Source organism: Desmodus rotundus, chromosome 2 (assembly GCF_022682495.2).
Source record: "Desmodus rotundus isolate HL8 chromosome 2, HLdesRot8A.1, whole genome shotgun sequence".
NCBI lineage: Eukaryota > Metazoa > Chordata > Mammalia > Chiroptera > Phyllostomidae > Desmodus > Desmodus rotundus.
In genome coordinates, this window is record NC_071388.1 from 159519883 (window position 1) to 159539365 (window position 19483).

Consider the following 19483-nt stretch of genomic DNA (forward strand, 5'->3'; position numbering starts at 1 on the left):
AAACAGCTTTTCCCAGCCTCCCTGAGGGTCCCTCAGCACTGCCCTGGCCGATCTTCCCTTAGGACATGACCCTCTTCCCATATTTCCTTCCACAGCCCAGCGACTAAAGTGGAAATGTCCTGATACTACAGGGGCCTCCGGGGGCAGCTCCGATGTGTTGATTAATTGCTTCCTAGGCCATACGGATTGCTGAATATTTTAAATATCATCTTTAAATATAGGAGAGGAGTAGTAAACAGTGTAACTGTTTAGCGATGTAACTTCTGTAAATATTCATATAGGTACACTTTTCAAATTGTATTTTTTTTTGTATCCTATTTCTAAATCTTTTTTTTTTTTTTTTTAACATGAAAGATCTCATCGTTTTGCTGTTCTGTGAAAGTCGGGGTGGCTGGTCTGCGGTGTCAGGACCCAGAACTCCTCCTCCTCGACCTTGTGATCCTGATGCAGCATCTTCATTCTAGGCAGGGGGACGAAGGGACAAAGAGTAGAGTCAAAGGCTCCTGTGCACCATCTTTTAAAGGAGATTCCTGGAAGCAGCCAAGTGACACTCTGTCACGTGTCCCATTCATCAGGACCGAGTTCTGTGGCAGGTCCAGCGGGACAGGGAGGCTGGCATCTTTATTCATGGGCCTCATGTCCAGCAGAAACTCTCTTCTCGTGGCAAAAGCGGAAAACCGGCCTTGGGCAACAGCCAGCAGTCTCTGGCGCAGCTATTGAGCCTGTTGTTTCAATTATCTTGTTTAGAAAATAAACCATTAATTTCCTGTTGAAAACATTGAGAAATCTGGATTTCTCAAGTTACTGGAATGGCAAAATGGATATGGTGACTTACCAAGTGTACACTTTGTAAATATACCTTTTGTTTTGCTGAATTTTTTATTAAATATTTTACTAAAAATGATGGAAATTTAAGTCACTTTTATAGATGAGTTATTTAATAACAGCCTTTAAAAATGTCATTTTTAAAAATAGCACTAATATTGATGCTTGGTACACTTGGCATATAAAAGCGTGCTTGATAACGACATACTTGAATTTAAAGTTGTTAAATGTGGTGGTAGATTATACACTCGAAACTTGCTAAGCACCTGCTGTGTCAGGCACTGTGTGAAGGTCAAAGGACGGGCGGGTGGGCTCGTGGTCCAGCTCGTAAAAGTTCTTAGACTCGGTTCCTTGAAGGGACAGTTCACTGGGAGGGCGAAAGTAATTTGACACGGGGAAGGTCAGGTACCTGACAACTCAGAAGCACAGGAAGTGACCAAATGTCACATTTGACAAGGTCTGGCAGCTGCTGCTTAAAACTGAAAGAACAGGTTGTTTGGAGACTTTCATTTTTCCTTTTCTTACTTTATTAGATAAATGCATTTTTATTATAGGTGACTGATGTCTTATAGGTATGAATTGCTTGGTCAGCCCTTTTCAGCTAATAACCTTGTTCTTAAAATGAGTGGGTTATGTATTATGCCTCTACTTTATAAATTTGTGTGGAATTGAAGAACAGTCTTGGCCATTTTAAATGTAGGCCAGTGTCTATTGTAATTTTACCTTGTTGGGTGCTGTTGGTACTTGTTCCTTGGGATTATTTAAATCCTTGTTGTTGGGAAATTAGAAGCAAGTGTTGAATCAAGATCACACCAAAAATTGATGCCAGGGCTAGAACTCCTTCCCCACCCCCTTCTCCATTTTGCTGATCTGACCACCGTTGCTGGTGTTTCGTTTACATGGTTGAAATTGATGCCGTGACTTCACATCTATTTTTGTATTTTTTTTCCTGGTAGAAGGTAGAGATTTCTGAACTGGAGGAGTTGAAAGTTGTGGATAATAAAACATGTTCTGCTTTGGGTGTTCCTTTATTGTGTGAGTTCCCTTGTTCTTGGTCAGAGACACGCCTATAGCAAAATGTACCAACTCAGGTGAGAACTAGAACCCTCAGGCTCCAGTGTCACAGGAGTGTCAGAGTGACTGGAGACTGGACTTAGTTCTAGCATGTTTCTCCAAGGAGACAGGAAGACGGTTTTCTTGTGAAATGTTAGAAAGGCTGGAAGTAAATTTACTGGGTTTTGATGCAGATGGAGGGCAACAGGTATTCTTTGGGCCCCTGTGGCGTGGATTGCAAAACACTTCATAGTAGTTGCAGTTTATAACCAAGTACATTCTTGTAAAATGCTCTGTTTTGAAAAGATGGGTAGATCAAAGTGTTTTAGTGATGTTTTTTTCCCAATCAAACAGAAAGGAGACTGTGGGTTTTGTGGTTCAGGGCAAGATCAGAGAGTACTCCTACTTCACCCGTAGACACAGCTCGTACTTCACCGCTTATCATCTGTGTGACCTTGAGTACGTTTCTTGCCCTCTCTGAACCTGCACCCACATTTGTGAAATGACACGGTGGCTACTTCCTAATAAACCCACAGCAGAGCGCCTGTAGCGTGGCAGGCGATCCCCATCAGTGCATTGCTAACAGTAATGGGCTGTTTGACCTAATTTGCAGGTAGGGTGGATATTTTTTATTATGTGATTTCTTGGAAGGTTGGTAGAAATCTCATCTTTGGAATGTGAGATTATAGTTCATAGAGGAAAGGGAGCTTCAGCCTTTTAATCATATTTCTGTGTAAATGGGAAAACTCAAGGCTCAGGGGTGAACATACTTGTTCCTCTGTGAATTGTAGCTCATGCTTGTCCAGCTGGCTCCGCCAGTTCATATAGTTAAATAGGGTTTTGGGTTTGTTGACCAAGCCTCCTTGAGGTTACAAAAGAAACAGAACCAGTTTCCTTCCTTCAAGGAGTTTATAGTCCAATCAGATGGAATCGGGAGGAATCCTGGTCCAGGCAAGTTCACTTTGGAAGGTTTAGCGCAAGGTGAGCGCAGGGTCTTGAAGGCAAACTCCTGTGTAAAGCCTGGGGCTGGAGTTGGGAAATCGTTGGCAAGGACAGCTTTGGCGGCGCAGAGGCAGGATGGCAGGAAGCCCGGTGAGCAAAGCCACCAAGGCCTTTGTGTGCGTGGAAAGCCTTGGGGGAGAGGAGAGCTGGGGCAGCTCCTGGTGGTGGGCCAGGCGTGGCCCAGTGTGCTGGGAAGGGTATGGTGCTTGAAGTCCTACCCACGTCAGGTAATGTCTGAGCTCTGGTTTCTTTGTCTCTAAGTTGCTGAGACACATCTGAATAAAAGTATATGTGAAAGACTTTAATTATAGAGTGTCATAGTTTGCTCACTACTCAGGTTTGCTGCCCTTCTTGTAAAAAAGAATATTGGGCTGCGTGAGGAGTTTCTCCCTAGGGTTACAATGAAGAGTCCCTGGTGCTTAATCTTACTGCTGAGACTGGGGAGGAATTTGACATTCTGGGGAGTTCTCTCAAACCATACTTTGGAATAGGGCTTTAGAGTTTGATTCACAGAGAGGTGGGAGGTAGTCAGTTTCCAGGTCCATCTTTCCTCCACCTTCTAGCTCTTCTTTGCAGGTGGTTAATTGTTTGATTATTAAGGTCATAAATGCAGGCTGTGCAATTGACTCTGACCCGGGCAGGTCCTTTGTGAACTGTCATCCTTGTTGCTCTAAAAATTAGGGGCTCAAATGAGATCAAGCTGGGCTCCTCAAGCTCCTCCAGGAAACCAGGGCCCAGTGAGGCTCAGTGGGCAGCAGATCTGCTCAGGGGGTTACCAGGGCTCAATAATACTTGCTAATTCAGGGCTCAGGGCTGCTGGGTATAAATATTTGTGAGTGCAGAGTTCGCAGGTATATTCTTTCAATCTCTAAATGGCCAATTGCCAAAATAAAGAAAATTAGTCACTTCATAATTTTATGTATTTAGGGGGCAGGGTGTAAAGCCTAACATGGGTGTTAATCTGACGGTTGACTGATTTTCTAGTTCCAGAGGAGAGAGAACCAGGCTCTTTCTCCCCTGAGAGGAGTTTCACGCAGGCGGAGGTGCAAGGGTTGGATAAAAGCACACACAGCCTCCTCTTCCCCAGGTGGAGCAGGAAGGGGAGCGGGGCCCTTAACCAGAGAGAGGGAGGAAAGGACAAAATTCTCAGCAGTCTAGCCAGGCTACCAGGGTTGCTGCTGGAGGCCACAGGATGGTAGAAGGGGATGGGCATTCCCTGTTGACCACTGTCCCTTGGAAAGCAAGAACTTCCCTCTCCAGCTAGAGGAGGACATTGTCCTCCATGGACAACCGGAGAGTCACCTGGTGGGGGGAGAGGGGGTCTCATAAAGCCAGTGGGGCTTTGTTGGACAGACAAGGTGCCCTCAGGGAGCCTGATCACGTGGAGATTGCTCACAGGGCCCCCCAGGCTGAAATGGCTCACCTGTCAGTGCCTGTGAAACCTCGGCCAGATCCAGCCACACAGTCGGAATTTCAAGCGGGGCGTTACTAAATCCAAGCTGCTGCATCAGTCAAGCTCCAGTGCTAGCTTTGTGTCTGAGGCTGAGGCGGCTGTGATTTGTCTTCCAAATGGGCATTTTTTGAGGATGTAAGGGGGTCCAGGACAACAGGTGTGAACCAGGACTGTCCTGGGGGAAAGTTTGGATGTATGGTCAGCCTAGCCAAGGCTGGAAGCTTGAACCACTTTGTGCTTTGTGGATAGTCCGATGACCAAAAATGGCTCAGGACAACGTGGCCTCTGTGTGAACGGGCCTAGACCTTCCGGAAGGGGAGAAGGGGTGACCCGGGGGCCTTTTCTAAGATGTCTGTCCAAAGCACAGTGTTCTCTGCCTTGGGGCCTTTCTTGAAGAGCTATTTTCCTTATACCATTGAATATAAGGCAAGGTTTATATTCACTCCAAGTGTTCCACCTCGAATGTAGCCTTTATAAAGTAAATCGTGCTTGTGACAGCTGCCCCTTGGTTACTGTTTGTTACACACTCACCTAAAACAGCCTGAATCAGTTGTAATTGTGGATGAAGACAGAGGTTAAATTTGGTTTTAAAATATTTTATTTTACTGATTTTAAAGGGGGGGTGGAGAGAGAGAGAACCGAGTGTTTTGCTCCACTTAGTCATGCACTCATCGATTGCTTCGATGTGCCGTGACCAGAGACTGAACCCACAACCTTGGCGTATCTGGACGATGCTCTAATCAACCGAGTTACCCAGCCAGGGCCTCTGAATATTTTAAATAAAATAAATTGATTTAAAGAAGTGAGCTAAATTTCTTTGCCTCCCCATTTAGTAATAATTCTTTAGCATTTAACATACGAACTTCAGGTCTTATTGTTACAGACTTTAAGATGTTTCGGAGGTGCTCAGGAGGAAAACCGGCTTAGACATTCCTTTTAGAAAGCAATGTCAAAGAAACATGAAGTTTGAAAAGTTACTTCATGGAATTTGAATAAAACTATTTTAAATGAATGCTTAATATAATGTTATTTAAAGATTTTTTAAAGATTTTATTTATGTATTTTTAGAGAGAGAGGGGAGGGAGAAAGAGAGGCAGGCAGAGAAACATTGATGTGAGAGAGAAACATCAATCAGTTGCCTCTCACGTGCTGCTTTGGGGACTGAACCTGCAACCCAGGCAAGTGCCCTGACCAGGATTTGAAGTGGTGACCTTTTGCTTTGCGGGATGATGCCCAACCAACTGAGCCACACTATTCAGGTTGTTTAAATTTTTTATATAAATGATCAAATGTTTTCATCTACATCAAAAAACGTAAATATACAAATTGGCAAAAAAGACCCCAAACCCACTTCTTTACAAAAATTGTCTTTTCCATGCAAGGAGACTTATGTGTAGGTCTGCACCTGGTGTATGAGGGGTGGCAGTGACGATAAAGAGATGTGGTAACAGCTGGGAGGAAGACTTTCACCTTGACACTGCAGGAGAACGAGGCTGTGATGAAAATCCAATTTCTTCAAGAACTGACTGGACTTTGATTTGTGGCTCCCGGTGGCATTCTAGGCGCACCCCCCTCCAGCCTCTGCAGGGTGCCACAGTGGCTGAGAGGGCACTAAAAGGCAGAAAGCGCTGGGATCTGCTTTGTGACCTTAATAAAGGAAGGAGCCACAGTCAGGTGGGGGCTGGGAAAGGAAGGGCGGGGCCTGGGGTGGTCTGCCCTGCTCCACCCTGGGTGTCATCAGTGAGGCCGGGACTGGCCATGGGACGTGGCCCTGGAACTGAGGGTCTGTGTGCAGGACAACGGACGCCACGTGACACTGGTGCCCACCAGCTCTGCACAGAGCACCGGCTGCTGGCATGTAATACTGTGACCAAAAGCAAAACAAAAACCTCGTAACACTTTGTTTTTTTGCAGGGAGAGGGATGGAAATGTTGACAGGTCAATGTTTTACAAAACTTAAATCAATTCTAACTCAATTAAAAATAAAAATGAATGGATTCTGGTAGAAGTAGGTAAGGGAGGCAGTGAGGACACTGTTTGGAGAAAGGGCCAGGGCCTCTGGAGCGGCTGCTGGCACCTGCAGAGCCAAGCCTTCCTCCTCCAGCATTTGAGTGCTTTGCATGCGCACCACAGCCCGGCTGAGTCCAAAGTGAAAACTGCCCTCAGCAGCCCCGCCCTGGACTCCCTTTCAGAATTCCTGCTCGGGGTGAGACTGAGCCGGAAGTGGGCCTTCTTATACACTTGCCAAAGAAGACAACCAAGGATTACCAGGCATGCGATGAGAACCAACAGCATAAAAGGGATGGCTGAAGTAACCAACAGAAAAACTGGAAGAAGCAGATAATCCAGGAACAGAACGAGAACTGTGGGGGTGGGGGAAGGGTACCTCCAGGTAAAATACTCAGAAATTTGAGAACATACTTAATTCACAAAATAAGAATAGGATGCATTATGTAAAAGGCACAATCAAAACAAAGAGCTTTTGTTTTGGAGGTTGTAAGTGCTGAAATTTAAAATTTTATTGAATTTAAATTTTATTTAAATTTAACCTAGAAATACCGGAAAATAAGGTTGAAGAATCTCAGAACCACAGAGAGAGGGAAGGGAATGAGAGAGAAAGCAGGTTAATCCAGGAGAAAATGGAATGAGGGAAGGGATCGGCACGCCCTGTGTCCCACCGTTCACCTGGGGTGAAGTGCAGAGCCTAAAAGTCACCCTCAAAGAAACGAAAATTAGACTTATGTCAGAATTGTCATTGACAGCACTGGATACTAGAATAAATTAGAGCAGCAACATCAAAGTTCTTGTACCCAAACTGTCAACCTGGTGAGAGCAGAGAGTAGCATTGCTTCTCTGTGCAGGGACTCAGTTCACCTTTCATGTAGTGTCCCTTAGGATGGTATCTAAGAAAATAATTCAAGTAAGAGGAATACATGGGATCCCAGGTCAAAGCAAGTCACCCCAGGAGGGCAGGAAGGGCTGTCCGGGATGTCCCAGTACGGCAGGCAGGCCTGGAGGGCACTCTGTGCAGTAGCAGGGGTCCAAGGGCTCCGAGAAGGAAACCTGAACGAAGAAGAAATTCTGATTCAATACAGGTGTGACTGGGAACGTAGGAAAGATTGGGGCTGGAGTAAACACTAAGGTGAAGGAAGGGCAGTGAGAAGTGCCAAGAAAAGCAGAAGTCGTGGTCCGAATGTGCAGAACACCAAGCACTCTATGATGGACTGTAAGAAAAGTCTGCCCTTGATGCTGGGAGCAGTTCCCTTTGAGGTCAGGGCTTCTGATACTGGTCTCAGACAGAAAGAGGGTAATTTCAATGCAGTTTAGTTCAGCGCTGAATAATATTTACCTGGTTACATAAAAGAACAGATGGCCAAATTGTGGTTACAAGACAAAACGGAAGTGGCCATGGCTCTGATGATACTGTGAAAGCAGAGCTCGTGGCCAGTGGGTCTGGAGAATCCAAGAGGAGGGAATCCAAGAGGAGGAAAAGTCACAGTGCTGGCAGTGTCCCTCACTGGTGGGGAGGGGACAGGCTACACTGGAAGTCGATGGAGGGAAACGGGGGTTAAAATGTAGTACTTAAATCTTACAGGGTAGCGAGTAGAAGAATTGAAGTAATACAGTTATTAAACATAGGCAAAGGAGCAAGTAGTTTAAGTTCTTTCTGTATTGTGGGGTCAACAACTGTTGCTGAAAGCTGGTAAGTCAGGAGTAAATGTATTATAGTATCTAGAGCTAAAAAGTTAGGAATCTGTTGCTTTCCACTATAAGTTCTTTCTTTTTGATTTGTATTTACCTAACAAAATTTAAAAACCAAGTTTGAAGATCAGTTAAATGTCGAGGTGACGGTTGAAATTGTGATGCCATCTTCTAATTTTTTAAGGCTTAATTGGGACAAACTAAGAAGGCTGTGTTTTAAATTAAGCAATAATGGTGTCCTTGTTCTAATGGAGGAGTATTTGACATTTCCTGAGACAGAGTTGCATGGCTGGGGGCAGGGTCTTTAATCCTTGAGGAAATGAATTATTGCCAAAAACAATGAAGCGAAGCTGCTAGTGTCCTCAGAGTTTGAAAAGTGCCCCAGCATTTAAGACTTGTGGTTGAAGTAGTTGCATATGAATTGGGTGAGAACTTGACTATAAGAAACAGGAGTGTGGGCTGGTTGAAGAAGTTTGAATGAAATAACCTTGTATGATTGTGGATCCTGAATCTTTGTGCCCAGAATTCTGATCTAGGCTGAAAGACCTGATTTTTTATGATATGCTCAGTTACTGTCTCACTCGTGTAGTTTGTGATCAGCCTGTTACATTGTGTCTTACTATCTGAACTTTTATTGTTCCTCACCGGTTCTGTCTTACAGTCTCAATGTGGGTTGCTGATGTGTGCGAGCCCCCAGGCAGTTTTCATGCAGCACGGTTTACAACAGTGGGTGTGCGTGTCCACTGGCCGCGTGGAAATCATTTGGGCAGTAATTTTCCCTCTGCCTTTTGGTGTCTAACACAATCTTAGTTCAAACCCAAATTCTTACCCTTTTTTGATGCAGTTTTCCTTTTGGCCTGATAGGGAAATAGGCTTCTGAAACCATGTGCCGTTCATCTCCTTGACTTCCCTTTGGAGGCCGTAATTTGTATCCCTTAGTCCCAGTCACTCTGCATGTGAGTCGTTACTACAGTTCTGAATTCTTCATACATACTGGCTGGGTCAGTAATAACTGAACAGCCCTGGCAGCTGCTGCCGGGTCCTAGGAGCTGCTGTGGGTACCCTGCTAGTGCCCAGAGAGTGCCTGCTGCTCACACTGAAGCCAGCATCAAAGAGCATTGGGGGCAAAGGAGAGAAAGCTGGGATTGGGGCAGAAACTTGGTTTTGGCGTGGCCTGAGGGATCCCCGAGATGCAGACTGTCCCTCCTGGAGCTGCACCCCCTGGTAGCTCAGGAGCTGGCTTTGTTCCCAGGGGCTTAGACCGAAGCCCAGGTCCTAAAGGACTTAGGCAGGGAAGCAGATGGGCTGCACCAGGGCTGGTGTCATTGACCGGTCTCTGCCAGAAACAGCGTCAGCCAATAGGCTGTGCCCTCCTGTGATTAAGGCTGGTTCTAAGCAGAATTAAGAGCTTGCTTATTTCCTGAACCAGAAGGGCAGCTTTACCTTGAGGATTAAGATATCTGCCAATTGCTGAGTTTGGTTGGAGTGACTCTGTTCTCCCATCTACCTTTTCCATGACTCCAATTTTTATCCGACTTAATTCCATCCCCTCCCCATCATTGTTTTCCTGTATGTGTGGTCCCAGGGACAGTCCCTCACCCCATCACTGTCTGCTTTTCCTCCTGCCTGGGGCGTGAGGCCACAGAGCATCCCTGCCTTCCTCCATCCCTGGGTGGGACAGATTCCAAGGTGGGCTCACTGTGCCAGTTGTCCAGGGACCTGCAGGAAGGATGGTGCTGGGGATACACGCAGGCAGAGCCCAAGGGAGGCAGCAGGACCCTTGCCTCCAGCTGCTGCCCCCCCCCCCCCCCCATGCATGGTGTGGTCTCCTCTGTAGTAGCCACAGGTAAAGCGGGCAAGCCTCTTGAACTACAAGTGTGTGGCACTTCCAGCACATGTGAAATTTTGTTGCCACATCCCTTATAAGCAGCCAGCAAAGTGGATTTAAGTGCCTGCTGTTTGTCATGCATGTTAAAGGGGCCTGCCTTAGCCTCTGAGGAGAAGGCGTCCGGGTAGAAGATGGAGGTGCCAAGGAGGGAGAAACCCTGGGACGCAGCCAGGAGACAAGGGACTGGAGGAAGCACTGCTCTGTACATGGAGCAATTTCTGCAGCTTTTTAACCGCAGGATACGTGGAAGCACCTGTCCCCGCAGGGCACAATAGGCAGTGGAAGTGCAGGGCTCCGTGGGCTCGCATCTCTGACCTGTTCCAGGACCAGGCTGTCCACCCCAAACCCCGTCTTGTTGCATCACACCGATTCCTGCTCCTGCTTCTCCTCTGGCTCCTTCCTTCTCAGCCTTTGCACATGACACGCTTCTCCCCTGGCCCCCTCCAGCTCCACCAGCATGTCCGGGCGATGCCGGCTTTGGCGTCCCCTCTGGCCTGCCCTCACCTTTCTTCTACCTGTCCCTTAGGGCCTGGCTCCCCAAGGGACAGTTTGGTGGGGGAAGGGGTGAGTCTTTAGTCATATTAGGAGGCTCTAGAATGTTAGTGTAGTGAATAAGAGAAGGAATGAGTGAGTACAGGAAACAGGAAGCGGCAAGTTCTGTACCTGCCCTAGGTAGCTTGCCAGCCTCCTTGGGTGTGGACAAGGAGGAGACGAGATGGTCAGAGAAGACACAGTAATAACCTTGGAACTTGGGTCTGCTCCTTCCAGCCTTCCGGCTGGAGTTGTTTCCCTTTGCAGGAAATCTCTTCCCTGATCTTCACCCCACCCAGCTGCAATCATGCTCTTGACTCTGCCTCCCTCCGCCTTTCCGAATTTAGCCTTTCATACTGAGAGTGCTCGTTTCAGTGTCTCATCTGTGTAGGTCCTGCCCTTTCCCCTAGGTTGTAAATGCCTTAAAATCCTGAGTTTTATTTCTTAGGAAGCATTTTAAAAGAATGACGAAAACAAGGTTCCAAAGCAGTCTTTGTCCTGGCTGTCAACTAGTTGTGAGATCATAGGGCCGAGTAATTACCATCCTTCTGTAGGGCTCTGTTTTCCCATCTGTGGAGTGAGAGGCTGGGTACTCTCTCTGGTCCTTCCAGTGCTCATGCCCTGTGACTCTGATTCTGACCCCGGCACCTTGCTTATAGCCCCGGAACCTGGGACAGGGTTCCAGCCCTGTATCTGCCAGGTAACTGAGCTTGCTCGCTCACGTGGAGGCCAGTTCACCTCTCAGCTGTTTGTCGGAGCTCATGGATCAGAGACATTAATGGCATGTGTGGGGCAGCTCGGTGGAAGCCCCTGTGGCCGTTGGCCTTGCTTTTGCCAGGAAGTTTTGCTCGGTCTCAGTTCCAGTTCTGTACCCTGGTGTGATTTGTTTTGTTCCTTCAAATGTGGAGGCTGACTGTGCCACCAGTCAGGGGTCTGGGAGGAGGGATGGTGTTAGGGATGTGGGTCCCCACCTGAGCCAAACCTCACTGGTCTGTAAGATGTTGCTCCACGGGCCTTCCCTGGGCGGTGTCTGGTTCCCTCTGTTTTCTGAGTGCACTTTCTTCCTGTTGGACACACCATTGCATTGCATTGGTTTAAAAACAAAAAAACAAAAAAACATTAAAACCTTCCCTGGGATCACAGCAGACAGTAGTGGTAGGGACTGTTTGGTTTGTGGGGTTTGTTTTTTCTTCTGCACCTGAGATTCGTAGATTTCTCAAAGGAAGGAGTGGCTTATTTCCTGTTTGGGGGAGTTGGTTGTTTGTTCATACTGGTTTTCTCCTGCCCTTTTCCCAAGCTCAAGCCTCATTGCTCTCTGTCCAGTCAGATGTGTTTTTTCTTTGTTTCTTTTCCTATTTGTTCCACCCGTCCGCCAGACCCCAAAGATTATAAAACTGATGGTGAGTAAAGAGAATTAGCAGAGGAGCTTGGCAGAAAGGTCCTAGGTCTTCAAAGATCCCTCCTGGCTGTGAAACAAAGAGTGAGATGTTAAGGATTGTGTGTTTGGGTTAGGGGCCCCTTGTACAGGAGATGACCTGGGGTGGGAGGAGAGAAGGAATATTACGATGCCTAGTACATAAGCGGCACTCCCCAGCCCCTCCCCAAATCCTTTGAGCAAGCCTGATTTGCTGGGAGGGGAGGGGTTTGTTGGAGATAGGAGTGCCAAGAAGTAAGAATCGATGGGGAAAGAGGCCAAGGCTGTGAAAGAGAAAAATTCATCAAACTTTATCTTAGGCAAAGGTTATGTTCTAAATCAGTATGATTAAAAGAAAAACTGAGGCATGTTAAAACTTTTTATGGGTTTATTTGAGCAAACATTGATTTAAGTTGCCTAACTGGAAGTGGTTAAGAGTGTTCCACCGACAGGAGCCAGTGGAAGGGCTTACACAGACAAAGCAAGGAAGCAAAGAAAGGAAATTATTTGATCAGCTATAGTTTAAAGAAAGCCTTGTTGGCTATTTGTGATTGGTTGTCCTTAGGGTTTGGTTTTGTAACCTGGAGACATATACAGGCTTAGATGTTTTTGCTCACATGGGCCACCACGGCATGAGGGCCACATCAGTCTAATGGCCTCCTTATTTAACTAACTTAACACAGTATGGAAGCTGACATCTAGGATAGAATTGAAATTACCTTTGAGCAATACCTCAGGAAGGGATATTATTAGAAATTGACTTATTATCGCTTGATAAATTTAATGTGACCTTCCAATGTGGGGCTGTTGGTTTTGTCTGTTGAGTTCCATATAATGTCCTTGGTTAGGTGTAGGGGTCCTGTTCATACTCGGGGGAAAGCTGCTGGTATTGTGAGAGATGGGTGTATCTTCTGCCTGGTTTCGGCAAACCTCCCTCTGCATGGCGTGTGCAGTTTTGTGTGTGTGTGTGTGTGTGTGTGTGTGTGTGTGTGTGTGTGTGTGTGTGTGTGGCAGGCACAGGACTCTACCTTTGCTCCCGCTCGCTGCCTAAGCTGGCAGAGAATTACCCTAGTGGCCTCCTTGATAAAGAATAATCTTGGTATCTCTTGGTCTGACTAACTGAAATGTTAATGCGTATTAAGTTCACATCTCCAAATTCTCTGTTTTGTCCACAGGCTGCTCGTGGGGGCCCCCCGGGCGGTTGCCCTTCCACTGCAGAGGGCCAACAGAACTGGAGGCCTGTACAGCTGCGACATCACCTCTCCCGGCCCTTGCACTCGGATTGAATTTGATAACAACGGTGTGTTCTTCTGTACTCACTCAGAGTTCACGTGGCCAGCTCGTCTGTACCACTTGCCCTTTTTCCATGAGGAAAGGGGGTACAAACATCCATTCTTGGAGAAAGGGCCTCTTTTAATTGCATCAGCCTTAACTGTTTTTTGTCTGCCCTGAAAACATTTACTACTTTCTAAATCATGTGTAGATGCGGTGTATTGGTGCCCTTCCTAAGGCCAGTTCCTAAACTGATATGGTGTGTTGATGCTGCCACCTAGTGAGGTGTTGGAGTTCTACAGGAGGCTGTCGGAAAACTGAGTTTAGAGCCCGGTAGAAAATCGAATGTGCGTGTCTTGTACACAGCAGCCGAAAGTTCTCGCCTGCTGTGAGAACATTTGGGAGAAAGCCGATTTTAAATTTCAGATCTCCCTGAAATGAGAGCTGACCAGTATGGATAAGTTTTGCCCTACTGTCTCAGATAGAGGCTTGTTTGGGGAGGACTCTGTATGTCGGGCAGAATAATTAAGGTACTGAGAAGCTCCAACCAAGCCTAACTTGACATACTTGGACTAAGTATATGTGCGGATGCATGTTTTATTTTTATCTTCTTTTTCATGATTTATAAATGACTTTTTTTGTTACTGTTGTTTTTTACCAATTAGGAAATAATACATGTAAATGATGGGAACCTTGTAAATGGCATTCACCCACGGGTAATTCAGACATAACTGCTCCTTATTTAACATTTTGACATTTCACTCCTGTCACTTGGAGTTGTTTAGTTTTCCTAGTTTTGTAATGGTTCAGGGTGGAAAACTGTGCCCGCCTTGGTTCTCGCTGAGGAGGGCACACCTGGTGGGTTCGGATTGATACTGAAATGAGCACATGGTGGTATTCGTGACTTCTCTCTCTTTGGGGGTAGAAAGGGTAAAAGAAATGTATCCCCTTCCTTTTTTGGCATCAATGGAAAGATACAAAATGAATCTGTGGCCATGTGTTCACATCTCCAGTAAAGAGAAGACTTGTTTGTGCTGTTAGGTAACCAGTTTGGGAGTATGGAGAGAAGTGAGCACTTTGTTAGTTTGGATGGTAGGTGGGGTTTGGAAGCTGGATTTGGCATTGTTGCCTTAAAGGACATATGTTGGAGGGGCCTCCTTAGTCTTAAATTTTCAAAAACCTCTCTGTAGTCAGGACTCTGGGTGTCAGAGAAGGTGAAGGGCCACCTGGTAGAGCGATGTATTTTGTGTAAAGGATTTTATGAACTATTTCTACCAACAATCACCTATCCATTTTCTTAAGATGAGAAGTAATCTTCCTGGATTGAGTAACTAAATTTACTAAGTAATTACGCTTGGAGTCAAGGCTATTGTATTTTTGTTCATCTGTTGGTTGATTGCCTGTGTCAGTAGCTCTGAAGTCCTAACTGTGTGTATGTAACCTGTGCCGCTCTCCACAGCTGACCCTTCATCGGAAAGCAAGGAAGATCAGTGGATGGGGGTCACCGTCCAGAGCCAGGGTCCCGGGGGCAAAGTCGTGGTAAGTGCAGAGAAGTGTGTTCATTCCACAGCGCCTGAGCACCAGGCCCGACAGCAGCGAACACGACTGTGCTTTTCTTTGGAACATTCAAATCCAAAGACCTCATTGAAAAACCTCTACTGGATATCTCAAACTCTAGATGGTCTTAAAACAAAAAGAGCAAGACAAAGCTCGTCATGGTCCTAGGCACTATGGAGCTTTTATAGATGAGGTATAGAAAACTAAGGGAATGGTCATGGAAAATACAATCAGATCATTTTAAACTCTTTAATTATTTATTCTGAGCTTCTTCAAATAGAAGTGGGAGCGAAAACGAGAGGGTCTTAACGCTGGACAGCCTTGGAAGTGCCCCCAGGCTGGATTATGATTGATCTTTCTGTGTCTCCTTCAAAATCTGGTTACTGTAACAAATGTGTATACAATTTTGAGAAAAATGAGAACTGTAATGAACATTGACTCTTGCTTTTTAAGGGCTGTAGTTTGGGAAATTGACGTGGGTATGGCACAGTATTTTCAGCCTGTGTCAGATGGAGCACAGCCTTGGACACCCTGTAACACCGTGGAGACTGTTGCACCTCTCCCAGCAGTGCAGTCCTCTCTGTCTTCTGTCGAATAGAGTAAACTTGATCTCAGAGCTCAGAGTGTGAGTTAGGGTTTAGGGTTACGAGGGAATAGTCTGCGTAAAAGGAAAATGTCTACTTTAGCTATGTTTGCCCGATCCCTGTGAATATATGCCTATGATTGTTCTGGAATGTGCTATTTTCACAAACATACTGATGTGCAGATTTATGTAGCTAGTGAGCCAGTTAAATTAAGAAAATGAAATAAGGTATTTCCGTTGTTTATGTGACAGGTAAATTTTTAAGTAAATCAACTGTGGAGTATTTGGATTGGAGCATGATTTTCTGGGTGAAAATAAGACAGAAGTCCTGTAGTTTCTGCAGGCTGGATAATAGTCTTCTTAGTGGCACTTTGGGGAAGATTTGCTGGTTTTGGGTCCAATCCCAGGATGAGGGCACGTTTAACATCGTCTTTATTATTTGTAATGAAAAACACCAGGTTTGTAGACGTGAGTGGGCTACTTTATTCCATCTGTTTGCAGACATGTGCTCATCGATACGAAAAGAGACAACACGTGAACACAAAGCAGGAATCCCGGGACATCTTCGGAAGGTGTTACGTCCTGAGTCAGAATCTGAGGATTGAAGACGAGATGGATGGGGGAGACTGGAGTTTTTGTGACGGCCGACTGAGAGGCCACGAGAAGTTTGGCTCTTGCCAGCAAGGCGTAGCAGCCACCTTTACGAAAGACTTTCATTACATTGTATTTGGAGCCCCGGGCACTTATAACTGGAAAGGTAGGACGTGTGTATTTATAAAAATGGAGATTAGGACGATTACATTATTTGTTACGTGCACAGTGATTTGGAACTTCTTTAATTAAAATGCGTTATAAGGTACTTGTATATTGTAGAAGTAGGGTAGGATATTAACGTCTCCAAATTACATGACTTTTAAAAACAAATAATGATGCACACTTTGGGATTTTTATTTTTCCCCCTCTCCCAGCAATTTACATTGATACAAGTAGTTAACCTTTATTCTGTAAGAGTATAATAATTAACATTATTAGTTTCACTGTTTTATGTTTGCCTGTTTCATGAAGGTGGAAGTTTCAATTTTAAGGTAGCGATCTGAAAACTGATAAGGATTGAGTACTGCCTGTCAGGTACCGATAATAGTGTGTTAATACAGACATTTCTTTCATTACATCCCATCTTAAAGGCTACGTTTTGGTAAGAGAGTTAGAGGATAACGAATCGGGGAATTTTGAGATGGTTGTTTCAGATGACTTGCAGACAAGCTGTCTAACGGTATGGTTTAGTTATCATTGCAATGCGGGGAAAGGAGAGATGCTGGGAAGTGGGGGGAGAGTGGCCCATGGTCCTGACCGGATGAACCCGGTCGGCTCCTGTAATGAAAGCTGCACTTCTCTGGAGACCTTAGCCAGGTGTAGAAAGCCACTGTGCTATAAAGAGCACTTTACCTATCTTGAATGCATAATGAAGAGCAATACATCTGATTTGGAAATAAGACATTTTTTGAGAAACTTATTAAAATAAATCCTATGTTATGACATTTCCACTAGTCAGGAAAAACTTAGGGAAAATGTTCCTTTTGCATTAAAAAATTTCCAAGTTTTTAAATTCCTGCTAGATACCACCCTTGAGAAGAGCAGCCTCTGTGTGCGCCATCCTGGCAACTTCTGGGAGTGGTAGCCTGAGGTCTCCCCGCTGCTGATCGAATCTTTCACTTAGTGCTATTTGTGAAATGCTGGAATGTAGAAATAGCTTTATTTTAGCAAGCATAGATGCCACACATAGCAAAACAAAACAATAAAAACACCCATCAATTATGTGTGTTTTAACTTATGGGAAACATGTCTTATCTGCTTTATAAACCCTGACTTAAAAGGTTAACACTTTAAATTCACATGGTGGGCTTAGTATATATATAATCTTATTAATGAAAAATTTTAAAAGGTGAATCTTGGTTAAAATGAAGAACTGATCAAAATATTAATTTCATTGTTATACTACAGTAAAGAAGGTAAATTGATTTGGGATTTTAGAAAATGTAAAGTATCATCAGATTCATATATATATATGTGTGTATATATATATATATATACACACACACAAATTGTTTTCTGTAGATTTACTTAACTAAGTAGACACTCCATTTTCATCCACTTGCACGGCATTGTAAAGATAATTTGTGAAAGTGCATGGTGTTTTCTTATTACTGCAATAACTTTCTTTGATATAAAAATTTACATGAACATGATTTTTTAACTTTAATAACCTCAAAATTCATCTCTTTTTTTCCTATCTTTTCTTCCTCCAAACTATTCTTGCTGTACTTAGGGGTAACACCAGGAATGTTTTATTAGGAACCACCTGTTTTATTTTGTTTCATCTTCATTTTGTTCTTGTTTTTTACCATTTCATCCCTTTAGGGATCGTTCGTGTAGAGCAAAAAAATAACACTTTTTTTGACATGAACATCTTTGAAGATGGGCCTTACGAAGTTGGTGGAGAGACCGACCATGACGAGAGTCTAGTTCCTGTTCCCGCTAACAGTTACTTAGGTAGGAACCAGAGCAGGTGGCACGCCTCCCCCTCCAGACGCCGCTGGGGCACACTGCTCTCACAAGGCCTTGGACTTCGAGGCTGAAAGCAGGTCAGGTGGAGCCAGGGACCTGTGTCTGCCTTTACTGGGATTTGATTTAGGCCTTCCGGCTGATGCTTGGGATCCTTCCCTTCTGACCTGGGCTCCCTCGAGTGGGGAGGAAACCTGCTGTCTGCTAAATCCGTCTGTCCTCTGTGGGGAAGTCCATTTCCTGAGTCAGTGTCGGCCTATGCAGCCCGAAACAGGCTGTTCATGCAGCTGTGGAAACAATGCATGGGTGTTAGTTAGCTGAGCTGCCTTCCTTCTCCTTTAGTGCCTCTTTCTAGAGATACTCCGAAGAGCCATATTTACAAAGTTACTCTTAAGTGGCAAGTCGGGACCCCCATGGCCTACCTCTGTGATTGCCTTTCTCCAAGGGCTGGCCCTGCTTCTGGACTGGGGCCCCCATGTCACAGGGCCCCTGGTGGGGTGGCACGGGGCTTTCCCGCGGAGGCTGGGCAGGCCTGCGGAAGCAGCCTTGAGGACACCCGGATTAGGTCTAAGTGCCCACTCCTTAACTCCTTAGGCTTGTTTGCATTACTAATGGGCGTCCTAAATTATTCGTGTGCATTATGGTAATTGCACACAGGCTTTTAAGGGCTTTAATTCTTGGTATGAAGTGACATAAAGAATAATTACTGTGCCTTTCTTGGAAAAAATGTAAAAAATCTCCTAAACTCAAATAGTAACCTATTTTTTTTTTAAAGAAAAGTACCCATATGCCAAAGATATTACTGGAACAATGAATGCAAAGGAAAAAGGAAAAGATAGGTCAAGATATAGGAATAATTCTGAATAATATGTTAAACATATTCTTAAAAATTGACCTAAATACCAACTGTAATTGAAAAAATAAGTTGTTCTAATTTCATAGGTGTGTATGAACAGTATTGTTAATTAAAAGAACTTTTCAGACAGCCCCCCTCCCGCCCCGTGTGCGGGTGTGGAAGAGGGAAGGGAGACGTTATACTTACCAGGTGTCAAGCACCCACTTAATGCTTTACAGGGCTCATTTGATCTTCCCAACAATATTGTAAAATAAGTAGTCTTATCATCCCTCTTGCTGGGCATGTGGATGGCTTTGCAGGACATGAAGGGGACACAGGGCCAAGCAGTTTTCAGTCTCAACTATTAAATATGGTTTTTCAAGGTAAATATTATCAACAAACCAGTCTTTTATTTGAATATACATTGACAGACAACCTGTCTTCAGATGCATTGTTTAGGGGTAAGTTTATGGTGAGAAACATTTAATTTTAATGGCTCTAGGCAAGAAACCAACACTTAACCCTGACTGGTGTGGGTGGCTCAGTTGACTGGGCATCGTTCCTCAAAGCAAAAGGTCACCAGTTCGGTTGCTGGTCAGGGCACCTGCCTGGGTTATGAGTTCCGTCCCCAGTCAGGGCGCAGGCAAGAGGCAACCGATCGATGGTTCTCTCTCACACCCATGCTTCTCTCCCTTTCTTTCTACCTCCTTTCCCCTCTTTCTAAAAATAAATAAATAAAATCTTTACAAAACCCCAAAACATTTTGGTCTTTATGATACAGGCCTGTGGATTTTATAAACTTAGTT

General features: G+C 45.0%; 1 protein-coding gene across 3 annotated transcripts in view; it reads left to right on the top strand.

Moving 5' to 3' along the window:
* Positions 1-19483, top strand: part of ITGA6 (integrin subunit alpha 6) — a 67921-nt gene that overhangs the window by 16548 nt on the left and 31890 nt on the right. For all 3 annotated transcript variants that reach the window (XM_045196241.2, XM_024561566.4, XM_024561567.3), the window contains exons 2-5: positions 13044-13168; positions 14600-14679; positions 15782-16037; positions 17699-17830. In XM_045196241.2, the coding sequence (XP_045052176.2) occupies positions 13044-13168; positions 14600-14679; positions 15782-16037; positions 17699-17830 (593 nt within the window). The remainder of the gene's footprint in view (positions 1-13043; positions 13169-14599; positions 14680-15781; positions 16038-17698; positions 17831-19483) is intronic.